The 9,719-nt window shown below is 37.8% G+C and overlaps 1 protein-coding gene across 18 annotated transcripts in view; it reads right to left on the bottom strand.

The window, feature by feature from the left end:
- Window positions 1-4,410: 4,410 nt before the first annotated feature.
- The window catches only part of FOXP1 (forkhead box P1), a 629,322-nt gene continuing 624,013 nt past the window's right edge, over window positions 4,411-9,719 (bottom strand). For all 18 annotated transcript variants that reach the window (XM_053930432.1, XM_071222259.1, XM_045192423.3 and 15 more), the window contains one exon: window positions 4,411-8,998. In XM_053930432.1, the coding sequence (XP_053786407.1) occupies window positions 8,854-8,998 (145 nt within the window). In that variant the 3' untranslated portion in view covers window positions 4,411-8,853. The remainder of the gene's footprint in view (window positions 8,999-9,719) is intronic.

Genomic DNA, 9,719 nt, shown 5'->3' with positions numbered 1-9,719 from the left:
AGGCAGAGTTTTATTAGACAATATTGTAATATTGATGAGATATGGAGTGCCACACAAACTCCATGCTGAAACCATGGATTTCATTAAGAAAAGTCCCCAAGGAGGAATACGTTATTAAATTTTTACAACTTTAAAATTGGAAGAGGCCCTTTTAATCATTGAGTTAAATGGCCTCAATTAAGAGGAAGAGAAAGCTGAGGAACAAAGAGGTGAAAAGTAACTTGCCAACATCAGCCAGTTCGTTGTAGTCAGAGATGGGACTGGTAACCTGGAACGTGGATTTTCTAGCATTTGATTCAAAGAGCGTGCTGGACACTGTCTACTTCTGGGATGCCAGGATCCCAAACTGACATACTATAATGGATTGTCAGTAGATAAACGTGATGGTGGGAAGAAGGTGGAAAGGACCTGTGTTCTGGGGGGTTGGGCATTTTTAGGTTTGATATATTTTGTGGGCAGGAAATCACTTCTATGTGATAGCTCCTAAACCCTTCAGCCTAGTGAAATACTTTTGAAAGTTATTTTAATTTCTGGATCAGACACACAATGCTCTGACACACGTGGTAGATTTTTTTTTGCCCATCCACTGAGTCCTAAAGTAGCAAGCTTAATTTGAAAAAATAAATTATTAGTAAACATTTGAAAGTGAGCGACAAATTATTCCCAGAACACTGAGCTCCTTTCTTCAAATACACACTTGAAAATTTCTAAGACTCTATTCTGTGAGAATGCTTGAATCTCTCACTAAATCATAACATGGGTAAACTTACAGAAATATTTTTACAATTTTATTAGAGGTTTTAATTCACTGCTTTATCTCTCTCTGTTAGACTGCAAAATAGCTTTAAATATTCAAGTGGTAATTAATGAATCTTTTATGTTGCAAATCAAACATTTTCATCTGTCTGCTGGTGAAGTAGAGGTGAGGAAGGATTTAAAGAATAATTGTTTCTCCCAACTCCACACTCTTGGCTAGTGTGTACCTCCTGTTTTTAGGAGTGGCTTTGCATTTGTTGCCTAGTGGGGCTAGTGCTCAGTGCTGACAATGTCTGCTGTCTTTCTGAAGGTCAAGGTTACTTGCCAGAGACATTCCTGACTAGATGGAAAGGTCTTTGAATATGGAATTTTTGCTTGAGTGCAAAATAATAAAAAGCATGTGTATGTTAAAAAAGGATCAGCTTAATGGCAAATGAGCATTGGCCTACGTTAATATTCTATTACAGTAAAAACTTCTATTTAATACATTTTCTCTGGACCTTTTCCCCCCAGAATCTAATGTATTTTTCTAACTGGCCTGCCAACCTAAAGAAAGTAAATATGATACATTTGATTTATGTTAAGTCAATAACATGCCCGAGCCATTTAAAATTGTATTTTAAGTGTAGAAATATCAACTCAAGGAAACATGTATAGTACTATATATCGAAGGGGGATGGTGTCAGCTTTTCAGGGGCTGAAATGCCTTGTAACTGTTACTCTATTTAGAAGGTATTTTTTTAAATGTGGTGCTTTGTCAAGTGGTAAGAAAGCAAGTCTGAAATCCTGCAATTCAGTTTAGAACATAAAATGAAGCTGATATTCAAGACTTCATTTAACAGCAGTTTTCCTTTCCTCCCACTAATGAGAAGCGAGCCAGTGCGAGCAGCCCGTGAGAGCATTCTCAGAAGGACTGACAAATCTTTGGAAGCCGCCCTGTGTTCTTCTATGGCCCTAATTAATACTGGACTCAGTGACATTTATGTATCAGAGCAATAAGCTAAACAGGAAACAATTTATGTCACCTAAAGCTTTTTAACAAATCGATGCAGCTATTTGTAATTGCTTGTTTCACAAGATTAAAAGTGCTAAGGCCTGATCTTCATCCATGGATTTGTGGTCAACCTGACCTGTGCTTCCGTTGTTTAAAAAAAAAAAAAAAAGAAGAGTTGGTGATCAGCACTGACTCCCATCAAGTAATCCATATTGTTAATATTTCTGGAATTTTAATGTAGTTACAATTTATAGCCGATCAAATGTGGTTACCTAAATTGCTGTTGCTAGTAGACAGTTTAACTGTCTTTATTAATTACAGTATAATTTAATGTTTGAGTACTGGCACTTGTGTTGGTCATTTTTATAGCTAGAGAAGTTATCTGCCTTATGACGAACCATTTTAGCATTTTCAATGGAAATTTGCTAATATGATGAGTGATAAAAATGTCACACGCTGGTAAATAATGATTATTGCTTTGGCTGAAATTAATTCTTGAAAGACCAGTTACCTTCAAATTAATATTGTAACGTGAAGCTTGTCTTTCCCCCTCCTTGTATCTTGATATAAGCCAAAAAAGAGCCTATGGATAATTTCAAATGAATATATATGTACATATATATGTATTAGGCATCAAAAGTCATTTTACAACAGAGTGGAAATAAGGTGACACAGCTTTTCTTTTTTAAAAAATAAAACTTTAAAAAAGTAGGTTTTATCTGGAGTGATAGTTTTCTAATGCAAATATTGTCCCACAATTAAACCAGTGTTTTCGTATGTAATTTAATTTCCGTCCAATGTGAATTGTCTTAAGCCTTTCGTCAATCATTCCATTCCTTAAATGAAAGTTTGAGACCCAACTTCACTTAATTTGGATAAAGAATACTTTTAGTTGACTCTACAACGATGATGATGAGATAAATTGTGATTACTACCCTGAACATAAATGCAAAGTATCAAAGACAAAATCTAGTAAGTCAAGTATGACTAATTGCACTTTGTTTTGATCTTTTTTGGGGGGGAGAAGGGGGTGTTACTATCATGTATCTGTTTGTGTTGGTGGGAAATTAGAATTTCTGAGTTTAGGCTCTCTATAGAAAAACCTGATTTAAAAGAAAAATCAGTATTTTGTTTGCTGCCTTATTTAACTGAGTGACAAGCCTGAAATAAACATGTAAAAGATGTCCCTGCTCTAGAAGAGTTCCAGAAATTTAATTAAAAATGTACCATGCATCACTATAAAATTGTCACTAATGCATTGTCATACTTGGTTTGGGTTCTTCAGCTGATTCAAACTTGTACATGTTTAGTTTTACCAACTACATATGCTGTAGGCAGTACTTACGTTCAAGCCTGGCATTTTAAGCAATCTCAGTTACCCCTAATGTTATATTCTTACTTAGCAGGTCTAAGTAAGAACTAGAAGAGAACTAGAAGGGTTTGACTGTTTTGCTAATTATCAGGCTAGAGGACTTCTAGACTGTGGCCTGTTTGTGAAAGGACACCACTTCACAGCTTAATAGCAAAACCTTATATTAAAAAAAAATGTTTTTCCCTAATATGGGATCTTCAACACAATGCTAGGGAAATATTTACATGCTCCTCGGCATCAGTGTTTCTACTTAATAAAAATTGCAAGGTTAATTTTCAAGTCTTCTCTTGGTTTGTGTAATGCGCTCTGAATCACACAGGCAATGGTTTTCGATACCATGCTTTGGCTGCTTAATGTGCTGCTTCCAATAGACCAGCCATTTCCAGCCGGCATGCCACAAGAATTTTTAAACATTCAATACCTGACTATTTAACCTGGGGCACTGACCTACTCCTTCAGATTGTGAAATTAAAAATGACAACCAACACAATAATAGCTGTCTGGTGTTAATGAATCAAAATTGTACTTATTATTTTCAGACTGGCAAAAAATATCTATGATGGCGTGCTGCAGAATTTTGGTAGTTTGTGCGCCATGAGATGAAAAAGGTTGAAAATGGCTGCAATAGAACAATTTTATTTTTACTGAAAGAGGCCCTAATTCATTAATCCTTAGAGTATATACAAGAGCTATATTTAAGAGAAATTTTATTAGAGATAAAGATCAAGATGGTTTTCTGGAATATTTACTAGTGCTCTATTGTTTTTTCACTGAATGCAGTTACCTAGCATATTTTTGATAGAATATTTTTATAAAATATTTTGTTCTAATCTAAGCATTTATCATTATATGCAAAAAGATTTCTTGATGAGAATATTATAGACAGTGCATATTTTTGACATTAGCATTTTATTTGGATGACTAATCTTGCAGATGTGCAATTTTAATGAATTATTCATGATATTGCTTTCCTCTGAAATTTTAGTTTGCTCCTAATGCTAGTTATTAAACATTTTGTTTTTCTCTATAAAATTTGATGAAGGAAAATAAAAGTGTGCTTCCTCAAGAGAAAAGGTAGCCTTCTTTTTTTTGTTTTTGTTTTTCCAGTTCTCTAAGTGGAGATTTTCGGTTTGAAACCCCAAGAAGAGCGTCAGCCCTCTGTGATGTTGACTGCTTTTAGATAAGACTGATTTTAATTCACTGTTGGAGGCAGCTGACGATAAACCCAAGGCATGTGCCTGTCATACAATATCAGCAGGTCAGAGGGGGAAAGAAACTTAGGCTGTAGCAACATTTACTACCAGTGTGAACAACCAGCATTTTTATTGCATTTGAGAATGCTATAATGTCAGTAATTAGTACTGACTACACAACATTTTTTTTATTGTCTGTATCCACAGACACGGAATGATGGAATTACACTTGATGTCAAGGAATGAGTTTCTTTTATGCCTTATCAAAATAAAACAAAACAAAACAAAAGGTTCTTATTACTGGCAGCACACATCTGCGAAGCACCGTGAGCGCGGTCCGCACTGTACCATCTTCACCAAGGCTCCTGGGTGGCAGAGACCGTGTGAACTACACTGGGCCCACGAAATGCCTTTAGAATTACAAGTCTCATTCTCAGGATAAAAAAGTGAAATCAACTCTTAAAAACATCCAGAATATCAAAAGGGTACACCATTAACCAAAGGTACCAAAAATATTCAAACTCCTTGTAAGCATGTTCTTTGTACCCTTGGAAATGGAGCGCAGCTGGAAAGTGGAAAGGAGAGGGAAATATTTAACCTTTTTTCCATGATAAAATAGCTAGTGATTTACATCATAATTTTGGGTTAAGAATCCAAGTTGTTGTTCTTTACCAGGTCTGATGGAATGCTGGGAACAGTGAGAGCTATCCGAAGGTGCAGGCTGACGGTCACTCATCCAGGACATAAGCCTTGATATTTCATTGTGCTGCTGGATCAAACCAGGCAGCATAACTCGTCTTACCAGGACAGACTCTAGGGACCGGTGGGATGGATCCTCATTCCTGACAGTGCATTTGCCTGAAACAAGGGACTGTCTCCCTAACGTATGCTTTTGTTTGGGAAAACAAAAGGTAACAGACTGTGTTTACATCTTGGCACCTTGTACAGTTTTCTTTCTTTTTTTTAATACAAAAAGTTCCATAGCTTTGACACGCCCCATCATTAATCACTACTTCACTGATAAACTTTGAGAGTGTGACCCTGCAATTTCATCATGCAAAATATTTACTGCAGCAGGAGAAAACATTTCTTTTTATCTTTTTAGATGTATGAACTTCTTTAAGATAGCCAGGAAGGCAGTGGTAGGATAAACACAATGGATAGGAATGTATTAAAAACATTAACACACATGCGCGCACACACACACAAAACCTGTACAAAATGCTCTAATCAACGAGAAGAGGGGGGAAAAAGTCTGTCAACTATGTTACAGTTTAAAAGCAAAAGAAAAAAAAAAATTAGGGAAATTTTCCCTCCCACATGTCAGGAAATGTCATCCAATATTCTTAAAGCAAGGATAACTAAATAAAATACATGTGCAGCATATTCTGCAAATCCATTACATACAGTAGTTTTTTTTTTCCCCAAAGCTATTTTTTAAGTATCATTAATATAAAGCAGTTGCACAAAAAGCAAAGGTATTTTGACAAACAGGTGTATGCATTTATTCCTTCTTAGGAACAGTATCTAAAAAAACCGCCCTCCTCCCTCCCCCTAAAAAGACAAGATTCACACAGACACCTTGGGATATATGTACAACATAATAAACCCCATCCTAAAGAAGCGACTGTGACAGCCCCAAGGGATACAGAATCAGAACTGTAAAAATCATATGACGTTTGCTAACTGTAAAAGTCTGAGAATTGTTTTTTCAGTTGGTTCTTCCGCAAGGCTGTGATACCTGCAAAGATCAGTAAAATCTAATTTTTCTCTTTTTTTTCCTTTTGCTACGGTCTTTAGACTAAGCATGCAAGACATACAACTAAGTGCAACTGAGTGAAATGTATTTTTTTTTAATTTTAATCATTCCCTAAAGGTTTGAACTGAGGTATGCGTACTAACAGTTTCTCATGCTGTTATCTTTACTCATGTCTAGCTACACATGCTGAGAATGAACTAATCTACCAGATTTTTATCCTCTTTTGAATATCAAACTAACCAGCAACCACTCAATTTAGAAGCACAGGGCCCCCTTCCCATGACCCTGTCCGGCTACTGCCCGCACGTCACAAAGCTGCTTGCAAAAGTTAAAAACAAGTCTCGAGTGACCACAGACTGCCCTTTATACAGAAAGCAGAGTGAAGCTTCAAAACTTAACTGCCAAAAAAGTTTTTGTACCAAACTTATGAGTGGACAGGAGTGTTACTTCTTCTTTTTTAAATAAAAAATACTGACCAAAATTTAATCAGAAAAAAAGGAAGGAAAAAATTTTAAAATAAAACCAGAGGCTATATGACAAGATAAACCAAAATCAAAGCAGTGATTACAGCACAGGCCTTAAACAAAAGTGGCGCACAACCTTTCTTTACAATAAAAAATGTATTCTAGAAGTAATTTCATGTGGTTTATTTCCACTGCAGAAGCTTTCTCTTCTCTCTGACTTTTATCTTGTCTCCTTCACTGGACACCCCCAATTTTCAGTGACATACATTCATGTTTTTCTTTGAGATGGGACTCCTTTCCTTCATTTGCTCCTTTAATACAATGTCCTATTTTTATCTTCAGTAGCCCCATAATATCTCTTTACAAGAATGAGTTTTTGGGATCTTCAGGGATACAGAAGAGAAAAAACCAACAACTAAAAAAAGTAACAACCTTGGTTCCATTACCTACTTGGTCTTCTAAATTTATGATGAAGGAGCAGTTCTCTTCCTCAGGTTAGCAACAGCCTGTATGTCATCAATTGCCTCTAAATCCTTTTGCCTCCTTTGATCAACAATAAGAGGATATTTGGCTTCATCAGATAAAGCATAAAACAGAGAACATAATTTACCTTTGTGTAATATCTTTGGTAATTTTAGAAAAAATAAGGTACAAAAAATATAAATAAAGCTCCAAAGGGCTCTCAAATTAAAAGCAAGAGCCACAGTCCTAGATAAATAAATGAGTGACAGGAGAGTGGCTGCAGCAGGGAAGTGTCCAGGGTTCTCAGGACGGAGGCTGTGCTGACAGTGACTGCCACGTCCTGCAGGTTCATTTCCCAAAGAGCCCAGGGCTGAGATGCGCCCCATCCAGTTGATGTCTTCCACTGTCAGCTTTTGGTACCGGGCTGGTGCGATCGTATTGCATAACAAACTGAACTGCAGTAGCAAATTTGCACATATGAAATGAACACTTTAGCATTTGCTGAACTCGGTCTTCAGTAACTGTCCTAACAAGTTCAATCTGAACTCTATTTGCATTCAAACAGATTAATGCCACTAAGCAGGTCTGAACTGATGTTTGAATTCAGTACCAGTACCACCACCACCACCACCACCTCTTTCAGTAAAGTTTCTCAGGGAAGCCAGCTTTTTGGCCATTTTGCAAACAAAGCAACCCCCACTAATTTAACGTGGCTCATTACAACTTGGTTCTGCAAAGGTGAGCCTTCCACAGCCAGACTGTCAGTCTAACAATTATGAGATTTTTTTGGAGGGTGCTGCCTATGGTTCCTACTGCTGGTAAGATGCTGTGGCATTCATTAAGAATGATGGTAGCTGCAAAAAAAGAGAGGAAAATCTGAAACAACCCCTTCTGCTTTATAGAATGATTCTGTATTGTTCCTAGAGTGTGTCTGTATCTTTTTTCTGTCATTCATTCTCTTTCTAGCAGGACTTCACATCTGTGTGAGAGGACCTTCATGTGTAGAGTGCAACATTTGGGACCTTTTTGAAAAAGACCAAAACGGAATGTCTGCTGACTTCAGAGAAAAATGTGGTGATGTCTGAAGGAAAATGGAATGAGTGACAGAAAACTACAAACAAGAAATGACATTCAGCTTTGTATAATAAAAACACCTATTAACATTCATCACAAGGTACAGAAAACTTTAAGCCTCCAAGAGGCCGTGGGCCCAAGTGGAGGCCTGAGGTCAGAACTTAAAATGGTATAGTAGAAGCAAGAAAAAAAAAAAAAAAGCAATACATTAAAAAGTTTGGGATAATTATTTTTAACCCCTCCCCCCAATACACACACACAAAGGCTTTCCCCATCCCAACTGGAAGCAAACAAACAAACAAAAAAAGTGTAAAAGGCAGTGATAATCAACATGCAGTACTGTGCAAATAGGTTGTCCACTGGAATCCTTAAATTCTGGGCAGAGGCTTGGTCTGCAGAGTAGGTGCACATGCTCAGTTGGGTGTCCTCGGGCTCCAATGTCGGCAGGACTGCAGTTCAAAGTCTGCTGCTAAAAGTGAATCAGTTTAGCAAATTTACAACAGATGTTGACTGCTAAGAGAGGAAAATCCCAAGTACCAAACAAGTCCATCCAATGCACAGAGTACAAATTCCTTTTTTCAACAAAAAGTAGAAAAATCAAAAATACTCCCAAATGGGATTCTTGATGGCACTAAGAGTTAACACATTTCAGAGTCGTCAAAATGTAGTGAAACTCCTCCAGACTGTACAACAAATGGAGAACGATTTCACTGCTAACTTTTGACGTTTTGTTTTGCTTTTCCCCAATCTTTATTCTTGGGATTGGCCTGCCCAGACGTTCACTCCATGTCCTCATTTACTGGTTCGTCTTCGTAATCTCTGTCATGGTCAAAATCTGGACTGTGGTTGGCTGTTGTCACTAAGGATAGAGGCCCTTCAGCTTCCTCTGGATCGAGGGGCTCTTCTTTGACATGCACAGGATGGCTGGAAACACAAGAAAAGGTCCATTGAGAGAACTGCCCAGTCCAATGCAATTTAGCTCTTTTGGGCAACACCAAAGCACACTCTAGGACAACACTGTGCAACACAGCAGCCACTAGCCCCATGTGGCTATTTAAATTAAAATTAGCTAAAACTTAATACAATTTAAAATTCAACCTCTCAGTTGCACTGACCACATTTCAGATGTTCAATGGCCACATGCGGCTCATACTGAACAGCATGGAGGCAGACATGTCTATCATCACGGAAAGTTCTTTTCACAGCGCTGCTCTAAAGCGACTGATCTCTGGACAGAAGTGGGCCTCTTCTTCCTCAGGGGTGTTCTCAGACTTCACTGTGCACTCCTATCACCTGAGGATCTCGTTAAAATGCAGAATGTGACTCAGGAGATCTGGGTTGAGGCCTGACTCTGCAATCTCTAGTAAGCTCCCAGGGGATCCTGCTGGCCTGAGGACCACATTTGGAGTACTAGAAAAACAGGTCCCGCCATGGCATCCTGGGTGGATGAATACAAATCTTTAACTAATTATATGAACTAAGGATCTGTAAGACAACAGTAGTTTGTGGGGACCACGGAGTGTGTGAGGCTGGGTAATCACAGCTCACTGTGTGTTCTGCTTTGCTAGTTAACATGCGGAACCTGTGAAAGAACTCCCCCGAGACCGACCCCAAGCGAGGTTCTATCATTAATCAACTTCAAGCA

The sequence above is a fragment of the Desmodus rotundus genome, chromosome 8 (genome assembly GCF_022682495.2).
Source record: "Desmodus rotundus isolate HL8 chromosome 8, HLdesRot8A.1, whole genome shotgun sequence".
In the NCBI taxonomy this organism is placed as follows: Eukaryota; Metazoa; Chordata; class Mammalia; order Chiroptera; family Phyllostomidae; genus Desmodus; species Desmodus rotundus.
This window is presented reverse-complemented; position numbering and strand designations above follow the sequence as displayed.